The 24,505-nt window shown below is 39.9% G+C and overlaps 1 protein-coding gene across 11 annotated transcripts in view; it reads right to left on the bottom strand.

Annotated features, from left to right (window-relative positions):
* The window catches only part of stxbp5l (syntaxin binding protein 5L), a 457,116-nt gene that overhangs the window by 218,157 nt on the left and 214,454 nt on the right, over positions 1-24,505 (bottom strand). For all 11 annotated transcript variants that reach the window (XM_061926057.1, XM_061926060.1, XM_061926058.1 and 8 more), the window contains one exon: positions 20,456-20,556. In XM_061926057.1, the coding sequence (XP_061782041.1) occupies positions 20,456-20,556 (101 nt within the window). The remainder of the gene's footprint in view (positions 1-20,455; positions 20,557-24,505) is intronic.

Here is a 24,505-nt window from a genome sequence, read left to right as displayed (position 1 = left end):
ACTCTCACACTATTATGCTAGATCCACTATGGACTGGACTCTCACTATTATGTTAGATCCACTGTGGACTGGACTCTCACTATTATGTTAGATCCACTATGGACTGGACTCTCACTATTATGTTAGATCCACTATGGACTGGACTCTCACACTAGTATGCTAGATCCACTATGGACTGGACTCCCACACTATTATGCTAGATCCACTATGGACTGGACTATCACTATTATGTTAGATCCACTGTGGACTGGACTCTCACTATTATGTTAGATCCACTATGGACTGGACTCTCACACTATTATGCTAGATCCACTATGGACTGGACTCTCACTATTATGTTAGATCCACTATGGACTGGACTCTCACTATTATGTTAGATCCACTATGGACTGGACTCTCACTGTTATGTTAGATCCACTATGGACTCGACTCTCACTATTATGTTAGATCCACTATGGACTGGACTCCCACTATTATGTTAGATCCACTATGGACTGGACTCTCACACTATTATGTTAGATCCACTATGGACTGGTCTCTCACACTATTATGTTAGATCCACTATGGACTGGACTCTCACACTATTATGTTAGATCCACTATGGACTGGACTCTCACTATTATGTTAGATCCACTATGGACTGGACTCCGACACTATTATGCTAGTTCCACTATGGACTGGACTCCCACACTATTATCTAAATCCCTTATGGACTGGACTCTCACAGTATTATCTAAATCCACTATGGACTGGACTCTCACACTATTATGTTAGATCCACTATGGACTGGACTCTCACACTATTATCTTAATCCACTATGGACTGGACTCTCACACTATTATGTTAGATCCACTATGGACTGGACTCTCACTATTATGTTAGATCCACTATGGACTGGACTCCGACACTATTATGCTAGTTCCACTATGGACTGGACTCCCACACTATTATCTAAATCCCTTATGGACTGGACTCTCACAGTATTATCTAAATCCACTATGGACTGGACTCTCACACTATTATGTTAGATCCACTATGGACTGGACTCTCACACTATTATCTTAATCCACTATGGACTGGACTCTCACACTATTATGTTAGATCCACTATGGACTGGACTCTCACTATTATGTTAGATCCACTATGGTCTGGACTCTCACACTATTATGTTACATCCACTATGGACTGGACTCTCACACTATTATCTAAATCCACTATGGACTGGACTCTCACACTATTATGTTAGATCCACTATGGACTGGACTCTCGCACTATTATGCTAGATCCAATATGGACTGGATTCACACCAATATGTTAGATCCTCTATGGACTGGACTCTTGCACTATTATGCTAGATCCAATGTGGACTGGACTCACACTATTATGTTAGATCCTCTATGGACTGGACTCTCACTATTATGTTAGATCCACTATGGACTGGACTCTCACTAGTATGTTAGATCCACTATGGACTGGACTCTCACTATTATGTTAGATCCACTATGGACTGGACTATCACACTATTATGTTAGATCCACTATGGACTGAACTCTCACTATTTTGTTAGATCCACTATGGACTGGACTCTCACACTATTATGTTAAATCCACTATGAACTGGACTCTCACTATTATGTTAGATCCACTATGGACTGGACTCTCACTATTATGTTAGATCCACTATGGACTGGACTCTCACACTATTATGTTAGATCCACTATGGACTGGACTCTCACACTATTATGTTAGATCCACTATGGACTGGACTCTCACACTATTATGTTAGATCCACTATGGACTGGACTCTCACACTATTATGTTAGATCCACTATGGACTGGACTCTCACTATTATGTTAGATCCACTATGGACTGGACTCTCACACTATTATGTTAGATCCACTATGGACTGGACTCTCACACTATTATGTTAGATACACTATGGACTGGACTCTCACACTATTATGTTAGATCCACTATGGACTGGACTCTCACTATTATGTTAGATCCACTATGGACTGGACTCTCACTATTATGTTAGATCCACTATGGACTGGACTCTCACTATTATCTAAATCCACTATGGACTGGACTCTCACACTACTATGTTAGATCCACTATGGACTGGACTCTCACTATTATGTTAGATCCACTATGGACTGGACTCTCACACTATTATGTTAGATCCACTATGAACTGGACTCTCACTATTATGTTAGATCCACTATGGACTGGACTCCCACACTATTATGCTAGATCCACTATGGACTGGACTCCCACACTATTATGCTAGATCCACTATGGACTGGACTCTCACTATTATGTTAGATCCACTGTGGACTGGACTCTCACTATTATGTTAGATCCACTATGGACTGGACTCTCACACTATTATGCTAGATCCACCATGGACTGGACTCTCACTATTATGTTAGATCCACTATGGACTGGACTCTCACTATTAGGTTAGCTCCACTATGGACTGGACTCTCACACTATTATGCTAGATCCACTTTGGACTGGACTCTCACTATTATGTTAGATCCACTATGGACTGGACTCTCACTATTATGTTAGATACACTATGGACTGGACTCTCACTATTATGTTAGATCCACTATGGACTGGACTCTCACTGTTATGTTAGATCCACTATGGACTGGACTCTCTCACTATTATGTTAGATCCACTATGGACTGGACTCTCACACTATTATGTTAGATCCACTATGGACTGGACTCTCACTATTATGTTAGATCCACTATGGACTGGACTCTCACACTATTATGTTAGATCCACTATGGACTGGACTCTCACTATTATGTTAGGTCCACTATGGACTGGACTCTCACACTATTATGCTAGATCCACTATGGACTGGACTCTCACACTATTATGTTAGATCCACTATGGACTGGACTCTCACACTATTATGTTAGATCCACTATGGACTGGACTCTCACTATTATGTTAGATCCACTATGGACTGGACTCTCACTTTTATGTTAGATCCACTATGGACTGGACTCTCACATAATAGTGAAGGGAGAAGGCAGGCGCCTCGGTCCTTAGCTTTCTGGAAATAAGGCCCCTAAAATAATAACAATATCCCTGGCCTCCTACTCACCCTGATCAGTCGCAAAAAGGTCATCTATACCCAGGACTCGTCGACACAATTGCTGGTGTCCTTACACCAAAAAAGGAAAAACCTAAACGAATCACGGAAATAAACTGAAACCTGACAAAAGTGCAAATGGAGAAAAGTGTACAAAAAATGAACGGATGCAAAATCAAATGCTGTTGAGTTGTGCTAGGCTACAGTACAAGAGAAACTTTAAAGAAAACAATAATGAATTAGACCGACTTGGACAAAAAGGACGATAACCCTGAACTAAAATGCTGGAGGACAACATCAGAAGTCTCAGGTTTGATGTCCTCTGCAAACTGGATTTAAATCAGGGTGAACACAAAACCACTTGGGAAGACTCCAATGTTTCACCCTCGGCTATTCTTTAGTGTTTTTGGGTTGTTGTCCTCTCAAAGGACCAACGACCTGCAACTGAGATAACACACTTTGCTCCAGAATGTCTTGTTAGTCCTTAGATTTCATGGAATCGTGCCCTGCAGAGATTTCAGATCCCTGGCGTGGGTTTGCAGCTAAGAAGCCGACGTGATGGAGTCTCCTTCATGTTAAGCAGCAGATATGTTGAGCTCTTCTCCACAAACACAGAGCCACGGTTGTCTCCCAGAGGCTTTGTTGCATGCTTTTTGGCAAACTCCCGTATTTTTTTTAAAATGACAGTATCACAAACCTGTGTGATTTTGTCCAACTCTACCCAAACCTGAGCCAAATGTGTGGTTTGTGCTGCAAACATGTTTTGTCTATTATAGTTTGTATGTTAACGTTTTATAGTTTTTATGTCTATTCATAACTAGCCAAAATCTCCTCAAACGTGTCCCATTCGTTTGTGCTGCAATTTTTTTGGTTAATAATTTTAGTTTTTGTGTCGTTAACATTTTAGAGAAGAGGTGCCCAAACTACGGCCCGCGGGCCGGTTACGGCACACCAGTGTCCAAAATCCGGCCCCCGGGAAGTCCCAAGTTAAAAAAATAATTAAATACACCATTTTTATTTTTAATTTACCTTTTTCATTATTATTTTTTTTAATTTGTCCTTTCTAATCCATTTTCTATCGCTTGTTACTCTCTGTGTCTCTTAGCCGCTCAGCAAATCATATTGCCTAAAAATGCATTTTCCCATCGATAACGTGACATTATCAGTGCGCACTCTTTCAGTCAATTAGTGTGCGAGGAATAAATTATATATATATATATATATATATATATATATATATATATATATATATATATATATATATATATATATATATATATATATATATATATATATATATATATATATATATATAATTTATAGATATATATATATATATATGTGTATGTATATTAATAAATTATAAAATATATGTATATATATTTACATATATATATATATATATATATATATATATAATTTATAGATATATATATATATGTGTATATATATTAATAAATTATAAAATATATGTATATATATATACATATACATATCAAAGGAGATAAAGTCATATACATATACATATGTATATATGCACATATATATAATTTATATATACAGTATGTGTATATATATATATATATATATATGTATATATAATTTATATATATATGTGTATATATATATATAAAAATTATAAAATATATGTATATATATATACATATATATATATATGTATGAATGCATATATATATATAATTGATATATATACAGTATGTGTATGTATATATATATATATATATATATATATATATATATATATATTAAAACAAATATATGTATATATATATATATATATAATATATATATATATAAAATATATGTGTATATATATATTTTTTATTTATTTATAAAATATATATATATATATATATATATATATATATATATATATATATATATATATATATAAAATATATGTGTGTATATATATATTTTTTTTTTTAATTATAAAATATATATATAAAATATGTGTATATATATACATATATATATAAAATATATGTGTATACATATATTTTTAATTTTTTGTTTTTTATTTCTTTAAAATATATATATATATATATATATATATATATATATATATATATATATATATATATATATACATATATATACATATTTATATATATAAAATATATGTGTATATATATATATATTTTTTAAATTAAAAAAAAAAAAAAAAATATATATATATATATATATATGTTTTTTTAAATAAATAAAAAATATATAATATATATATATATATATGTGTGTGTGTGTGTATATATATATATACACACATATTAAACCGACGAAGATGCGCCGTCTGCACTGTACGCAACATAAGTGCTAATGAAGAGAATATTTAAGTGTCGTCACTTTGCAAAGAAAAAAAGACACAGAAGCGTGTCCAATGTTAATTATTTCAAATGTAGGGGTGGCAGCTCTGAGAGTCCCTGACAGACATCACGACGCAATCGCTTCCATCGCCACCGACCATTCTGACGCTATTCTGAAGCAGATTCTGGGGGAGGATGGTGCTCAATGTGTCCATGTCTGCAATTTGCAAGGGTTTAGCCTGCAGACGCAAAAAGCTAAATACCAAGTCGCCGCCTCTGAAGGATGATTCATTAGGCCCCTTTCTTTCTTTTGTTTTGGAACATGATTCACCGCTCTGCTGCTGAGAGCTGCAGAGGCCTCCTACCCCATCCTACATGACAGCCACCGAGGTATTCAGTTGTATTGAAACACCATTGCAAGCAGCTTCCTCTGTGTGTTTGTGTGGGCATGTGCCTAACACAGATGAGATGACGAAATACAGTTTATTCAGAAAGACAAAAATATGCATCATCTTGCTTTCTAATTATCGGATTTTTTGGACTATGAGGTTGTGGAGGGGGGAGTGGCCTGCGGGCCTGCCGCGGAACGGAGTGTGCAAGGACCGGCCTGTGCAAGGACCGGCCTGGAAGACAGCGACAGGTGAGTAGATGGCCCAGGTGGCCCTGGTTACCTAATCCCCTGTCACCTTTATTAGCAGCAGCCGGCACGAGACACGTGGTTGGAGTTGGGAGTTGGAGAGGGAGACAGACACACACGGACAGAGAGCGCACGCATCAACACGCCTGAGAAAGACTGCTGAAAAGCAATATAATATAATAACCAGGCCCACCAGGGCCATCTACTCACCTGTCCCTGTCTTCGAGGTCGGTCCTTGCACACCTTGTTCCGCGGCAGGCCCGCAGGCCACGCCCCCCTCCACAAAGGCACACTTAAAATCCTATCATTTTCTCAATGAAAGGACAGATCAAATGACAGTGCGCCTTATAACCCGGCATAATTCTGGTAGTGCTTACCGACCTCGAAGCAATTTTATTTGGTACATGGTGTAATGATAAGTGTGACCAGTAGATGGCAGTCATACATAAGAGATACGTGCAGACTGCGATACGATGGCAGTAAATAACACCAAATCTTTTTGAGTAGATGGCGCAGGTGTGCCTGGTTATCTAATCCCCTGTCGCCTTTATTAGCAGCAGCCGGCACGAGACACGTGGTTGGAGTTGGGAGTTGGAGAGAGAGAGAGAGACACACGGACAGAGAGCACACCCATCAACACGTTGCTGAAAAGCAATACAGACAGTTGGAATACAGTCTTTTTATTTTAATTCAACAGGCCACGCCCCCCTCCCCAACGACGCACTTGAAATCCTATCATTTTCTCAATGAAAGGACAGATCAAATGACAGTGCGCCTTATAACCAGGCACAATTCTGGTTGTGCTTACCGACCTCGAAGCAATTTTATTTGGTACATGGTGTAATGATAAGTGTGACCAGTAGATGGCAGTCAAACATAAGAGATACGTGTAGACCACAATACGATGGCAGTAAACAACACCAACACTTTAAATGTTCCATTCATCACTCCAAGCAACGTTTGTAAGTTTTACAATATAACTAAAACAACTCTTACTTATTAAACCGTCGTATACCAAGTAGTTACAGGATCATACATATTCAAAGTCTTCATGTGTAGGGACATATTCCTGAGTCTAGTAACACGATTTTGTGAAATCATAGTAGTATCGACTACATACACTCTTGTACTCCGTAAAAAAGAAAAAAGAAAAAAAAATGGGGAACCGGTACTTTTCAATCAGAGTTTAGTACCGTTTTTGGTTCATTAGTACCGCGATACTATACTAGTACCGGTATACCGTACAACCCTACTGTATAGTAATGTATTATGAGGTGAGATTAAATAAATTATCTTCTTCCCACTCCTTTTCGGGCAAAACTGGACAATCATGCATTACATACTGTACATTACCTTTTGCACTATATTAATTAGGGCCCGCATGGCCCATTGCATAAGGACTCCCAAAGGGAGTCCTTATGCAATGGGACATAAGGACCTATTGAATTTGTAAGGTTTTATTCTTTATTCTTTATTCTTCCGCCGCCACATTAAACTGTAATTTGACCCACATAACATGCTTCAAAACTCACCATATTTGACCCACACATCAGGACCTGCGAAAATTGCCTTTTTAAAAAAAAAACGAACCACAAAACTCAAAATTGCGCTCTAGCGCCCCCTAGGAAAAAAAAAACTAGACTGCCTGTAACTCCCACTAGGAAGGTCGGAGAGACATAAAACAAAAACCTCTATGTAGGTCTGACTTAGACCTAAATTTCATTAATGGTACATTCTCGGGCAAAAGTGAACAGGAAGTTGGCAATTCCCCCTTCAAGACAAAAAAGTACTAAAAACAGTCACTTTTGCCTCTTTGAGCTGTAATTTGACCCCCTTAACATGCTTCAAAACTCACCAAACTGAACGCACACATCAGGACTGGCAAACATTGTGATCTAATAAAAAAACCTAACCCCAAATCTCAAAATTGTGCTCTAGCGCAATTTTTTAATAAAACGCACAAAAAACTGCTCCTCGGATGAAAAAACTGACAAAACTGCCTGTAACTCCCACTGGGAAGGTCGGAGAGACATGAAACCTCTATGCAGGTCTGACTTAGACCTACATTTCATAATAGTACATTCTCGGGCTAAAATCAACAGGAAGTTGGCAATTCCCCCTTCAAGACAAAAAAGTACTAAAAACAGTCACTTTTGCCTCTTTGAGCTGTAATTTGACCCCCTTAACATGCTTCAAAACTCACCAAACTGAACGCACACATCAGGACTGGCAAACATTGTGATCTAATAAAAAAACCTAACCCCAAATCTCAAAATTGTGCTCTAGCGCAATTTTTTAATAAAACGCACAAAAAACTGCTCCTCGGATGAAAAAACTGACAAAACTGCCTGTAACTCCCACTGGGAAGGTCGGAGAGACATGAAACCTCTATGCAGGTCTGACTTAGACCTACATTTCATAATAGTACATTTTCGGGCTAAAATCAACATAAAGTTGGCAATTCCCCCTTCAAGACAAAAAAGTACTAAAAACAGTCACTTTTGCCTCTTTGAGCTGTAATTTGACCCCCTTAACATGCTTCAAAACTCACCAAACTGAACACACACATCAGGACTGGCAAACATTGTGATCTAATAAAAAACCTAACCCCAAATCTCAAAATTGTGCTCTAGCGCAATTTTTTAATAAAACGCACAAAAAACTGCTCCTCGGATGAAAAAACTGACAAAACTGCCTGTAACTCCCACTGGGAAGGTCGGAGAGACATGAAACCTCTATGCAGGTCTGACTTAGACCTACATTTCATAATAGTACATTCTCGGGCTAAAATCAACAGGAAGTTGGCAATTCCCCCTTCAAGACAAAAAAGTACTAAAAACAGTCACTTTTGCCTCTTTGAGCTGTAATTTGACCCCCTTAACATGCTTCAAAACTCACTAAACTGAACGCACACATCAGGACTGGCAAACATTGTGATCTAATAAAAAAACCTAACCCCAAATCTCAAAATTGTGCTCTTTAATAAAACGCACAAAAAACTGCTCCTCGGATGAAAAAACTGACAAAACTGCCTGTAACTCCCACTGGGAAGGTCGGAGAGACATGAAACAAAAAATCTCTTTGTAGGTCTCACTTAGACCTACATTTCATAAATTGACAACCCCCAGCAAAAATCAACAGGAAGTTTGCCATTCCCCCTTCAAAACAAATTTTTTGTAAAAACCGGTCACCTTCCTTCAAAAACTCCTCTGAGCGCGTTTGTCGTTTCGGCTTCAAACTAACACAGGAGAGAGATTAAACCCTTGTGTATAAAATAACAGAACAGCGTTTTAATACCTGCTCCGGTTTTGATTTTATGACCCTTCAAAGACCCGCTGCACTGATGCTCCTGCGGTGCTGTTTTTTTAAGATGGCTGCTCAAAAGCAGGAAGCACCAACGTGCCCACACAATGCAGACAAGGTAGGTACACTAGACAAAAGTCTTGGGACACTTCAGACTAAAAGTATACAAAAGTATTGGGACACTTAGGACTAGCACCTGCCAAATACGCGGGCCCGAACAACGCTGCTTGCAGCTTTAATTCTTTATTATTATTATACCGGCCGCCTCTTTGAGCTGTAATTTGACCCACTTAACATGCTTCAAAACTCACCATATTTGACGCACACATCAGGGCTGGCGAAAATTGCCGTTTGATGAAAAAACCAAACCCCAAAAATCAAAATTGCGCTCTAGCGCCCCCTAGGAAAAAAAAAAACTAGACTGCCTGTAACTCCCACTAGGAAGGTCGAAGAGACATGAAACAAAAACCTCTATGCAGGTCTGACTTAGACCTACATTTCATAATGGTACATTCTCGGGCTAAAATCAACAGGAAGTTGGCAATTCCCCCTTCAAGACAAAAAAGTACTAAAAACAGTCACTTTTGCCTCTTTGAGCTGTAATTTGACCCCCTTAACATGCTTCAAAACTCACCAAACTGAACGCACACATCAGGACTGGCAAACATTGTGATCTAATAAAAAAACCTAACCCCAAATCTCAAAATTGTGCTCTAGCGCAATTTTTTAATAAAACGCACAAAAAACTGCTCCTCGGATGAAAAAACTGACAAAACTGCCTGTAACTCCCACTGGGAAGGTCAGAGAGACATGAAACAAAAACCTCTATGTAGGTCTCACTTAGACCTACATTTCATAAATTGACAACCCCCAGCAAAAATCAACAGGAAGTTTGCTATTCCCCCTTCAAAACAAATTTTTTGTAAAAACCGGTCACCTTCCTTCAAAAACTCCTCTGAGCGCGTTTGTCGTTTCGGCTTCAAACTAACACAGGAGAGAGATTAAACCCTTGTGTATAAAATAACAGAACAGCGTTTTAATACCTGCTCCGGTTTTGATTTTATGACCCTTCAAAGACCCGCCGCGCTGATGCTGCTGCGCTGCTGTTTTTTTAAGATGGCTGCTTAAAAGCAGGAAGCACCAGCGTGCCCACACAATGCAGACAAGGTAGGTACACTAGACAAAAGTATTGGGACACTTATGACTACCACCGGACAAAAGTATTGGGACACTTAGGACGACAACTGGACAAAAGTATTGGGACACTTGGGACTACAACTTGACAAAAGTATTGGGAAACTTGGGACTAAAACTTGACAAAAGTTTTGGGCCACTTGGGACTAAAACTTGACAAAAGTATTGGGACACTTGACTACAACTTGACATAAATATTGGGACACTTCGGATTACCACTGGACAAAAGTATTGGGACACTTAGGACTAAAACTTGACAAAAGTATTGGGCCACTTGGGACTAAAACTTGACAAAAGTATTGGGACACATAGAACTACCACTGGACAAACGTATTGGGACACTTAGGACTAAAACTGGACAAATGTTTTGGGACACTTAGGACTAAAACTGGACAAAAGTATTGGGACACTTAGGATTAAAACTTGACAAATGTATTGGGACACTTAGGACTACAAATTGACAAAAGTATTGGGACACTTACTACTAAAACTGGACAAAAGTATTGGGACACTTAGGACTAGCACCTGCCAAATATGCGGGCCCGACCAATGCTGCTTGCAGCTTTAATTTATATTATTATGTGTTGCCAACTCTGTATTTTTCTTTTATGTCATTGCCGGAAATAAATTAATTAATTAAAAAAAAAAAATTAAAGAAAATACGGCTGCCAAAATAATCCAGTCCAGCTTTTACACTACGAACATGCATGTTGTTTCACCGTACACAATACTTGCAGAAAGCATCCAAACGATACTGCTTCACAAAGTACGTCACTGTCAGAATAATTGTATATAAGTTATCACACAACTTTGTGTTCCTGCGAGAAGACAAAAGCTGTCTTTGTTCTTATCAAGCAAAAGGCCCACCGCTTGTAAACCTCCACTGTGTGCGATGGGATGCGACGTGGAGGTGTCGGTTTCTTTGATCTATTGGACAGCCACAGGAAGACCTTGTCATGACCCGAGATCTACGAAGCAGAGAGGGAGCAGACCTGACACCGCTCCAGGCACCTTTTTGTGTGGTCCTCTGTGTTTTTAAAATTTAGATTTCTATTTACTGTTTTAATTGGTTTTACCCTTTAAAATCATTTTTAATCATATTTATTTTATATATATTTTTATTTTTTTATTTTTATTTTTTTGTTTTTATTCAGTCATTGGTGGAGCTAAGGATACTATTTGAATATTGTTTTTAATATTGTTGTGCAGCACTTTTGAAACATTTTGTTGTTTGTATGTGCTATATAAATAAAGTGGATTGGATTGGATTTTCTTTAAACTGTTTATGAGCGAGTGCAACCGCTGTTTATGACCCCCCCTCCCATGCCACGGCATGGCGAAGTTGGTAGAGTGGCCGTGCCAGCGATCGGAGGGTTGCTGGTTACTGGGGTTCAATCCCCACCTTCTACCATCCTAGTCACGTCCGTCGTGTCCTTGGGCAAGACACTTCACCCCTTGCTCCTGATGGCTGCTGGTTAGCGCCTTGCATGGCAGCTCCCGCCATCAGTGTGTGAATGGGTGAATGTGGAAATACTGTCAAAGCGCTATGAGTACCTTGAAGGTAGAAAAGCGCTATACAAGTATAACCCATTTATAATTTATTTAATTATATATATATATATTTTTTTGTATTTATTTTTTGGTGGAGAAAAGGATACTATTTGAATATTGTCTTTAATATTGTTGTGCAGCACTTTGGAAACATTTTGTTGTTTAAATGTGCTATATAAATAAAGTGGATTGGATTGGATTTTCTTTAAACTGTTTATGACCGAGTGCGGCAGCTGTTTATGACCCCCCTTCCCATTAAAAACAGCTGCAGCCATGTACTCAGGAAATGCCCAAATAAATGAGGAGGCGTGGAGCTCCCTCCTCAGGCTGTAGCTGAGTGTGCAGCCCCAGACGTTTCTCCTCATGAGCTAAATTGAATCCTGTCTCTGTTTGATTCCTTTGCTTCTTGTCTCGTCCATGTTTGAACCTGACAGTCACTCTCCAGCGCTGCCACAGTACCCACATGCCCTGATGATTATCCCTCGCATCCAGTGATTTATTCACTGTGCCTCCCTGGCCGAGGTTGATGAATGTTTACCTACTGAGCAATTTGCCCTGCCACTGTTGCCAAGTGCTTGCTCATGGTGGAGTGCAGAAAAAAAGCCATGTGTCATCCAGTGTGTGTCACTGTTACGGTCTAAGGGTTGCGGAGAGTTGGGGTGGGAGGGAAGGGTAGACCGAGATCAGCGGTCGATCACAGGCGAGCTCTGACCTGACACAGCTCTCCACACAGTAAGTGATGGCGGTCAAGAATCGAAAAAATTGACCTTGTTTTGCAAGTTGTCTTATCTTAATTCAAAGATAAGTGAGGACGTGTGACGCATTGCCTGTGGCATCCCCGGGAGACGGCCGCTCCATTTTTTTGGGGATGTTGGCCTAACTTTCCCAATCCTTTACGTGAGACCAGAAAACACGTTTTTCCAATTCGTAGAACACGGCAAGGTGGCTAACAATGCAGAAGATAGGGGTACTCAATTGCGCCCCATAAAGCCCTCTAAAAAAACATCCCAAAAATATACAATACTCCATTTTCATGTTGTGACCTGACTAGCAACCCAGTATTAGCGATATTGTTTTTATAAACGTAAACGCAAACTTTTAAAGCTACTATATTGACATACTGAGCTGCTGCATCGCCTCTGTGTTGGTGAAAGTTAATTCTCGGTTATAAACCATGCCTCTCACCTGGATAGTAGAAGGTTGTGGACATAAACCAAGAAGTTGGTCAACTTTGACATCCAACTTAGACAAGAAAGAAGCAAAAATACGCTTGTTTGCAGCCATCTTTTTTCACGATTAATTCTTCACGTAAACGGGAAGATATAAACATCCCATCAGTCGGCATCCCAGTGGGAGCAGACATTGTACAGTAAGGGGTTGATAGTTTCTATATCTTATTTAGCACTTAGCAATACTGCTACTTGCTGCATCTGTTTAGCACTCAGCTTCTAAAACCTGTAGATCATCTTCCTTATATTCAGGCTCAAAAATATAAGTTTCCGGATCATCATTTGTCCCAAAGTAGTCTTTGTTGTCACTCATGAAGTCTGCCGTGATTAGTAGTGTTGTTGTTGTTGAAGGGAAAAGTGAACGTTGTGACGCGTCTGTGAAATTAATACACCACCGTATGCTTAAAAATGAGCAAAATACGTAAATATTTTTTGCCACTAAAGTTTTATGCCAGAGTAGGGGTGTCCCGATACAAATAATTTAGTACCAGTACCGGTACCAAAATGTATATTGATATTTTTTGATACTTTTACAAATAAAGGGAACTACGAAAAATGTCAATATTGACTTTATTTTAACAGAAAATCTTACACTACATTAAACAATTACAGTCAAAGAACAATTTCACAAGGTTAAAATATAAATCAAAAGGCATTGAAATGGCATCGACCCTGAAGGAAATGTCTTCCCTGTGCTCCTCGACTACGGTCTGCACCGGACTGAACAGCAGGACAGGTGTAACAACCACATCATTATCTGTCACCTTTTTATAACGCTTTGTGCAGATCTGATTGTTTATTTATTTAAATGTTTAGCTAAGTTTGAAGCAAAGGTGGTAATACTAATCGCAACATTTGGCGAAGCGTGTTTTAAAGCAGCTGTTGTGAGAGTGGCGTATGTGTGTGTGTGCCCCTTTAAGAATGGCAGTAGCTCGGAGTCTTTTTTTTCTCACCATCCCCCTCCCCAGCGTTTACCTGTTTCTTACCCTTTTTTGTAAGTGGCACCGAAAGTTGTCAGACCCGTCAGCGATCCTGTTCTGTTTCCCTGTAATGTTTGTCTGATCTTGAATAGGATTGTGCTGAAAATCTTAATTTCCATCCATCCATCCATCTTCTTCCGCTTATCCGAGGTTGGGTCGTGGGGGCAGCAGCCTAAGTAGGGAAGCCCAGACTTCCCTCTCCCCAGCCACTTCGTCCAGCTCTTCCTGTGGGACCCCGAGGCGTTCCCAGGCCAGCCGGGAGACATAGTCTTCCCAACGTGTCCTGGGTCTTCCCCGCGACCTCCTACCGGTCGGACGTGCTCGAAACACCTCCCCAGGGAGGCGTTCGGGTGGCATCCTGACCAGATGCCCAAACCTCCTCATGTGGCTCCTCTCCATGTGGAGGAGCAGCGGCTTTAATTTGCTATCTTTAAGGGAGAGACCCGCCACCCGGCGGAGGAAACTCATTTGGGTCGCTTGTACCCGTGATCTTGTCCTTTCGGTCATAACCCAAAGCTCATGACCATAGGTGAGGATGAGAACATAGATCGACCGGTAAATCGAGAGCTTTGCCTTCCGGCTCAGCTCCTTCTTCACCACAACGGGTCGATACAGCGTCCGCATTACTGAATACGCCGCACCGATCCGCCTGTCGATGTCACAATCAACTCTTCCCTCACTCGTGATCAAGACTCCGAGGTACTTGAACTCCTCCACTTGGGGCAGGGTCTCCTCCCCAACCTGGAGATGGCACTCCACCCTTTTCCGGGCGAGAACCATGGACTCGGACTTGGAGATGTTGATTCTCATCTTAGACGCTTCACACTCGGCTGCGAACCGATCCAGTGAGAGCTGAAGATCTTGGCCAGATGAAGCTATCAGGACCACGTCATCTGCAAAAAGCAGAGACCTAATCCTGCAGCCACCAAACCGGATCCCCTCAACGCCTTAACTGCGCCTAGAAATTCTGTCCATAAAAGTTATGAACAGAATCTGTGACAAAGGGCAGCCTTGGCGGAGTCCAACCCTCACTGGAAACGTGTCCGACTTACTGCCGGCAATGCGGACCAAGCTCTGACACTGATCATACAGGGAGTGGACCATCACAATCACAGTCCGTTACCCCATACTCTCTGAGCACTTCCCACAGGACTTCCGGGGGTACACGGTAGAATGCCTTCTCCAAGTCCACAAAGCACATGTAGACTGGTTGGGGCACCCTCAAGGACCCTGCCGAGAGTATAGAGCCGGTCCACAGTTCCACGACCAGGACGAAAACCACACTGTTCCTCCGGAATCCGAGGTTCGACTATCCGGCGTAGCCTCCTCTCCAGTACACATGAATAGACCTTACCGGGAAAGCTGAGGAGTGTGATTCCACGATAGTTGGAACACACCCTCCGGTTCCGGTTAATGCTAATTATTAAAATATTTCTGATTCTGATTTTGATTCTGATTCTGAATTAGTATTGTGGTACTTTATTAGTACCGGTATCCCGTACAAACCTATGCCAGAGTGTACAGAGTGAGGTGTCTGTGCTGGGAAACAACAATAAAACACTTGCTTACCACCACCTTTACACTATTACAGGACGTATAAGAGATGGTCCAATATGACATGCTCATGTCTTGAATCAAATAGTGAAATGTTCAATTGACTTGTTGATGCCTGGTAATCAATCCGTGCATTAGTTTTAACAAGGTTGTCCATTTTGAGACAACAGCCCAGCCATCACTGACATTTCCATAAATTGCCGTATGAGAGGCAAGCGTAAAGTTGGCATTTCTTCGCCTGTCATTCACGTGGCACTCAGAGCAAGTGTGTCTTTACACAGCAACACAGTTTACAGCAGTCAGATCATAAGAAGAGAGGCGACGCCTGTGCCGCCATCTGGTGCCACTTTTAACACACCTGTTGGGCAACATTGATTGCATTCTACCTCCAAGGCTGGCCAATTACAGGGTCGACTTCAGCTTCAGCACTGCCTATTAAGCCCGTAATTTGAGTGCTTTCTCCCACAACATTGTCTGTAATCGGCGGCGTGAAAGGGGATAATGACGGCAAGTTGGCTCCTCTAACAACCTGTCATGCAAAGAAAAAGAAAAAGAAAACAAAAAGAATGGTAAGCTGGATACGGGACTATTTTGACGAGAAACAGAGTAGCTCTGACACTACGACACAGAGTGGGGGGGAACAAGAAGTCAATATGCTAACTTACACTGTGGACTCGTTGTTTCTCAACAATAATCAATAGGATGTACAGCGGAACCGTGATTTATCAATTTAATTGGTTCTTGAAAATAGTTCGTAAACCGAAAAGTTTGTATAGTGAAGCAGAGTTACCAATAAAAAAAGCAATGTAAACATGAATACTGGGTTCTAGCCTCAAGAAAAGTCTCTTTTTTTATCCAAACAACACAACAAAAACAGCGCACACACACACACAAGTCCTGTTAGTGCTCACCAAAACGTTAACAACCATGTTGCTACAATAAAAAGACACATTGGTTGTCAACAATAATCAATAGGATGTACAGCGGAACCGTGATTTACAAACTTAATTGGTTCTTGAATATGGTTCATAAACTAAAAAGTTTGTATAGTGAAGCAGAGTTCCCCATAAAAATATGAATACTGCATTCTAGCCTGGAGAAAAGTCCCTATTTTAGAGGGGAAAAAAGCATAACAAGGTGGTAAATGGATCAACAATCTCTTTTTTTTATCCAAACAACAGGACAAAAACAGCACACACACACAAAAGTCCAAAACGTTAACAACCATGTTGCTACAATAAAAAAATACAATCCACAATTCCCAATTAGAGACTTGTTGCAGTGCAAAGCCTCCTTCACCAATAAAATCCTTGAAGTGCTTGATAAAAACTTCCCCAAAGCTTAGTCGGAGCTAGCAGCCTCGCCACGCCGTACCACGCTGGGAATTCCGCTTCTCGTTTCAAAGTTTTTTTGACCACCCACAGCTCGCCTTAAATAGCTCTTCCATGCTGCTTCCAGCATGGTCAGCTCTGGACATGTCGCTCTCTCTTCTTGCTAATGATAGCCCCGCAACTGCTATCACCTTGCAACAATATTCTACCCCTTTGGCAAAGTCAGACACCATATAAATGTCCTTCTTATTTCCAAGAGTTGCAATTGTGGACGTGTTTCTTCCGTATTTGCAAGCCTGATGAACAATCAGTCATATCAGCAAATAGTAATTTTTAAGTCCACAGCAAATCCCTCCCTCTATCCAGGCTGGTTTGTTGGCGTTTTTGAACCCGTATTGAGTGACACAGAAGACCGAACTTGGTGAATGGCGAGAAAAAACACACACGCTGAAGACTATTTAATGTAGTCCATCACATTATAGTGGCCCACCCCATGTCATTTAATGTGGTTTGCCGCATGGTTTAAAGTGGTCCATAATTGCTAAGTGGCCCTCAATAAAAACAAGTTCCACACCCCTGATCTAAAGGTTCGCATCCCGAAAAGTTCGCAAATGGCAAGGGTTTCTAAATCGGACCCCTCCTTGTACGAACTTTTCGACTTACCGTATAAAAACAGTGTTTCTTCCGTATTTGCAAGCCGGATGAGCAATCCTGGCAAATGGTAATTTTTAAGTCCACAGCAAATCCCTCCCTCTATCCAGGCTGGTTTGTTGGCATTTTTGAACCCATAATGAGTGACACAGAAGACCAAATTTGGTGAATGGCGAGAAAAAACACACACGCTGAAGCACTGAAGACTATTTAATGTAGTCCGTCACGTCAATAGTGGCCCACCATGTCATTCAACGTGGTTTGCCGCATCATTTAAAGTGGTTTTCGCATCCCGAAAAGTTTGCAAATGCAAGAGTTTCTAAATCGAACTCCTCATTGTTAGAATAATTGTTTCTAAATGATCACAAAAGCTTTGTATTACATTGAGTTCCTGGCAGGGAGACGGGAGCTGTTTTTGGGGCCTACCCGGAGGAAGACTCGTAAAACTCCACTGTGACTTCAGATGGCAGGATCTGCCCAATTTCCAGGCGAACTCTTTTTGAAGTATTTTACGAACCCCTTTTGAACTATTTTATGGAACTCTTTTTGAACTCTTTTACGACCTCTTCTTTTGAACTGTTCGGTCACCAAAGGCAACGCTGTTTACGACCCACTTCCCTCTGGAAGCGGCTGTGGTGAGGTGGGGGGAGAAAGTCAAATAAAGAAGGAGTGCAATCTTTTGGCAGAGCGTGGGTGACACTGTAAGAGGTTACAGGTCGACACGTTTTCTCCTCAATATTGAGTCCAAATTGAATTCGGCCTCTGTTTGATTCTTTGCCTCTTGTCTTGTTTAATAGATGTCATCAGTGTTTGAACCTGACACTCATTGTACGAACTTTTCGACTTATGAACCACAGACCGTATAAAAACATGCTTTGGTGTACAAAACTTGTCACATTTTTACCCCTTTGGCAAAGTCAGCAACCATACAAATGTCCTTCTTATTTCCAATAGTTACAATTGCGGACGTGTTTCTTCCGTATTTGCAAGTCAGATGAGCGATTCTGGCAAATAGTTTTAACACACCCACTGTGTGCCCGGCAGCACATCCATTGTGGACGACCAAATCGATCTCCGTAAGCTACTGTGCTAATATTAGTTGTATGCTTGTGTGTAGTTTTGCTAGTCCACAAGAAGCAATGGACAAGTGATGTGTGGTTTGAAACATTCAGGAATGATCCACAGCGTTGTCGACAATGCCTCCACCTCTTATCCGCTTCACGTCAAGAAGACTAACCGACAAGGTAAGGTGGATTTGAATACAATATTCATGTGTGTGTGTGTGTGTGTGTGTGTGTGTGTGTGCGTGTGTGTGTGTGTGTGTGTGTGTGTGTGTGTGTGTGTGTGTTTGTTGTGTGTGTGTGTGTGTGTGTGTGTGTGTGTGTGTGTGTGTGTGTGTGTGTGTGTGTGTGTGTGTGTGTGTGTGTGTGTGTGTGTGTGTGGCTCCATGATGAACTACTGTTGACCCTAACCCTAGCCTGCTGCTTGCTTCCAAAGAAATTTAATTTTCCACCAGGTAGAAAAACATGTTATTTTGTAGGCTAACAGACACTACACAATGTTTAGATGCGTGCGAATGAGCAATATACTGTGTGTGTGTGTGTGTGTGTGTGTGTGTGTGTGTGTGTGTGTGTGTGTGTGTGTGTGTGTGTGTGTGTGTGTGTGTGTGTGTGTGTGAATAGAAGACTTTAATTTTCCACCAGATAGAAAAACATGTTATTTTGTAGGCTAACAGACACTACACAATGTTTAGATGCGTGCGAATGAGCAATATACTGTGTGTGTGTGTGTGTGTGTGTGTGTGTGTGTGTGTGTGTGTGTGTGTGTGTGTGAATAGAAGGTGGCTTCATGATGAACCACTGTTGACCCAAACTAGTCTGCTGCTTGCTTCCAAAGAAATTTCCTTTTCCACAAGATAGAAAAACTAGCCTGCTGCTTGCTTCCAAAGAAATGTCATTTTTCACCAGATAGAAAAACATGTTATTTTGTAGGCTAACAGATACTACACAATGTTTAGATGCGTGCGAATGAGCAATATACTGTGTGTGTGTGTGTGTGTGTGTGTGTGTGTGTGTGTGTGTGTGTGTGTGTGGCTCCATGATGAACCACTGTTGACCCTAACCCTAGCCTGCTGCTTGCTTCCAAAGAAATGTCATTTTCCACCAGATAGAAAAACATGTTATTTTGTAGGCTAACAGACACTACACGATGTTTAAATGTGTGCAAATGAGCAATAGACTGTGTGTGTGTGTGTGTGTGTGTGTGTGTGTGTGTGTGTGTGAGTGTGTGTGTGTGTGTGTGTGTGTGTGTGTGTGTGTGTGTGTTCAACCTGTAGAAAGGGTGCTCCCTACTAGTCAAGATCAAAAACTTGGTCCCCATTCCAAATGATAACCAGTGTGTGTGTGTGTGTGTGTGTGTGTGTGTGTGTGTGTGTGTATGTGTGTGTGTGTGTGTGTGTGTGTGTGTTCAACCTGTAGAAAGGGTGCTCCCTACTAGTCAAGATCAAAAACTTGGTCCCCATTCCAAATGATAACCAGTGTGTGTGTGTGTGTGTGTGTGTGTGTGTGTGTGTGTGTGTGCGCTCACCTCTCTCTGTTGAACTTGAGTGAATGCAGGATAGCCGGTCGCCTCTGACGAAGATTCCATAAGTGTAAGGTGTCATCAGCGCAGGCTGTGACTAACGCCCCCTGTAGGCAACATTTAGAGAGAAAAAAACAAACGTCAGTGAACAATCAGAATACGATAAATATTCAAATGTAAATATTGCTTTCTTTAATTAGGTTAGTTTGATCAGGGCATTGTGGAAGGATGCAGATATGTTTAAGAGTTATTTCCTTTTACATAGCCATGTTTAGAGTAGATAGTACTTTTCTTTTGTTCCTTCTACCAGTTTCTTCAGACATTTCAGATGCCTGGTTAGTGTCTTCACCTTTGGAATGTGAAATACAACACCCACTTTTCCCTTATCAGTGTTGCGAGGGGGAGAAATGGGGGTTTTCTTTGTGTGAAAATAGTTGGCTTTTCCCTTGGAATGCCAGATCAACTAGAGTAGCCGATATGAATGTATTGGTAAGTTGAACCCCTAAAGTTTTAGTAAAACTTGAAAATATTCCAATTCTGTCTTGGTGGTCCTTCTTACTCAGCATATATGTCATCGAAAGAATTTGGGATTGACCTGTAACTTAGATTCCCTGGGAAGAAGAGCTGGTCGACGCAACAGCATCCATTAAAACAGTTTTTTTTTTTTTTTTTTTACCGTTTTAGACCAACTTTTCCTCTCAAATATTAATAATATTACTCTTGATTTGAATTGTATTCAATAATTATATGTAACCTACTTACATTTTAACAAAATAAACCTCGTCAAATGATCTGAAATGATGTGTTAATCCCGAAGATAATATGTTTGACACATAAACTTTAGGTTTAGGTCGGGCTGATTAGAAAAATAAGTAATAACCAAATATACTTCTGCATATTTGATGAAAATATTTTGTTACATATAATTATGTAGTGCTAAAATAAACTAATGATGAATGATAGTAAATATGTTAACTAAACTGTCAATACAATTAAAGTAGAAATAAAATAAAAACAACAACTTTGAAACTTTAGTCATATTTTCTGCGCTTAAGAAACTTCTCTATGGTTCCAGGCTTCTTCTGTTTGTTTTAGATCAGGAAAGTCAAACTAATTTTAGCTCAAAGCTATTAAAATCACGGCATTAAAACTAAAAAAAAAAAATAAAGACAACTTCAGATTGTTTTCTTTGTCTTACTTTGGCCAAAAATAGACCAAACTCATTCTGAAAATATTACAATAAAAATATCGACAAAAATACCAGCAGCGGTAAAGTTTAGATCCATGAAGGAAAGAAGAAAGGTTTATAACTGAATAAATTTACATATGCATAAAAATGGGTTTTCTTTTGTATTATTTTTTTATTTATTAATTAAATAACGTTTATGACAACCTTTTTCCAAAAAACAATATAGAATGTGAGATATAACAGGATAATGCATACATTTATTATTTGTTTTCAAAACACTTACAAAAAAGTGGGACCCCAAGAATGTACTGTGGGGCCCCATTTTTATGACTTGATGGGACCCCCATTTGGAAAATGCGCCAACATTGACGGAGTATTGGTGCGTGCAAAACAGCCTGTGGGCCGGTTCTAATAATAATCAAATATCATCTCAGGGGCCCTAGATCATTCATTCGCAGGCCTTGACTTTGACACTTAGGTTAGATTGTCATTACTGCCACAAGTGGTGGAAAGGTGTATTACAACTGAGTACTGCTGAGAAACTGATATTTTTTGGTGGCCCTCGAGACGGCGCACGGGGCCCATTATGGTTAAATAAAACAACCCTGCATTAAAACACAGAGGAAAAAGTACATGCAATATAAATACATAACAACCATTACAAATGTCAGGTTCAAACACCGAACTATCTATTAAACAAGACAAGAAGCAAGGAATCAAACAGAGACAGAATTGTACGTGGACCTGCACCCTCGTACAGTGTCACCCCCACGCTCTGAGGAAAAAGTTCCAGCGCTTCCCCATTTATTTGGGCATTCCCTGATTACATAGCTGAAGCTGCTTCCGAGGGGAGGGGTCACATTATGCATCAGCCCAGCACTGGGTCATAAACATTTAAAACATAATGTGCTTGGAGCGGTGTCAGGTTTGCCCCTTCTCTGCACATTGGTGAGATTACAGAGATGTAAGTGGCAAGGACGAAATATAAAACAGGTCATACTCTGCATTTTCCTTTTACAAGCAAGATATTGAATATAAAGAGCAGTTATATCCTGCTAAGAACAACAGGGTTGAACAGTTGTTTAACGGCGCTAATATTATAAACAATCATTAGGAGAGCAAAGTGACAAATCCCTCGAGAAGAACGGAAGCCGCTCGACCCTCATTCGTGGCATTACACGTCGTAATTACAACCAAATTCCCACGACAAACTCGTTAGAAGGCTCTGAAGATTAGAGCCCAGGGAAGAATTAGTTTTAGATTAGAAACGTAATCTTGGCATTAAAAGTGTAAAGCTGCTTTGTCTATTGTTAATGTTCGGGTGTGTGTTATTGACACACATGCAACACAACACCGAACCATCTGCACAAATATGTGAGGAGAAACTGAATATTCATGTTTTCTGGAAGGATGAACAGGTTTTCCTTTTGTCAGTGCAATGTGAATGATAACACATCAGACCCGTTATTATGTTCTGTTTCTTTAGCTGATGAACAAGGGAACGAAAAAACAACAGCTTACCAATTGGTTCTTGAATATGGTTCATAAACCGAAAAGTTTGTATAGTGAAGCAGAGTTCCCAATAAAAAAGCAATGTAAAAATTAATACTGGGTTCTCGTCTCAAGAAAAGTATCATTTTTATCCAAACAACACAAAAAGACTATAAACATGGAACAAAAACTTACTTTGGCATGGGACATGAAGCATGATCTAAGAGGATGAAGAGTCTGTAGAGCATAATTGTGGGATGTCGTCAGAACGACAAACTGAAAACAATGAACTTAAATACTATAGACATGATTAGTGAAAGCAGGTGCGTGACTCAAAACGTGAAACAGGTGAAAACTAATGGTTGCTGTGGTGACAACGAAACAAAAGTGCACAAAAAGTCCAAAAACAAAACCGAACATGACTAAAACAAAACATGATCACACAGACATGACAAATAATCAATAGGATGTACAGAGGAACCGTGATGTGCATATGCTTCGTAAACAGAAAAGTTTGTATAGTGAAGCAGAGTTCCCAATAAAAAAGCAATGTAAAAATTAATACTGGGTTCTCGTCTCAAGAAAAGTATCATTTTTATCCAAACAACACAAAAAGACTATAAACATGGAACAAAAACTTACTTTGGCATGGGACATGAAGCATGATCTAAGAGGATGAAGAGTCTGTAGAGCATAATTGTGGGATGTCGTCAGAACGACAAACTGAAAACAATGAACTTAAATACTATAGACATGATTAGTGAAAGCAGGTGCGTGACTCAAAACGTGAAACAGGTGAAAACTAATGGTTGCTGTGGTGACAACGAAACAAAAGTGCACAAAAAGTCCAAAAACAAAACCGAACATGACTAAAACAAAACATGATCACACAGACATGACAAATAATCAATAGGATGTACAGAGGAACCGTGATGTGCATATGCTTCGTAAACAGAAAAGTTTGTATAGTGAAGCAGAGTTCCCAATAAAAAAACTAAGAATACTGGGGTCTAGTCTTAAGAAAAGTCAATTTTTTATCCAAACAACACAACAAAAACAGCCCTCAGACACACAAAAGTCCTGTTGGTGCTCACCAAAACGTTAACAACCATGTTGCTATAGTAAAAAGACAATTTGTTTCTCAACAATAATCAATCAATCAACCGTGATTTACAAACTTAATTGATTCTTGAATTTAGTTCATAAACCAAAAAGTTTGTATAGTGAAGCGGATTTCCCAATAAATAAAAACAATGCAAACATAAAAACTGGGTTCTAGCCTCGACAAAAGTCCCTGTTTTATAGGGGATTAAAAAAAACAAAATGGGGTGAATGGATCAATAATATATTTTGTATCCAAACAACACAACAAAAAC

The sequence above is a fragment of the Nerophis lumbriciformis genome, linkage group LG31, assembly GCF_033978685.3.
Source record: "Nerophis lumbriciformis linkage group LG31, RoL_Nlum_v2.1, whole genome shotgun sequence".
NCBI lineage: Eukaryota > Metazoa > Chordata > Actinopteri > Syngnathiformes > Syngnathidae > Nerophis > Nerophis lumbriciformis.
This window is presented reverse-complemented; position numbering and strand designations above follow the sequence as displayed.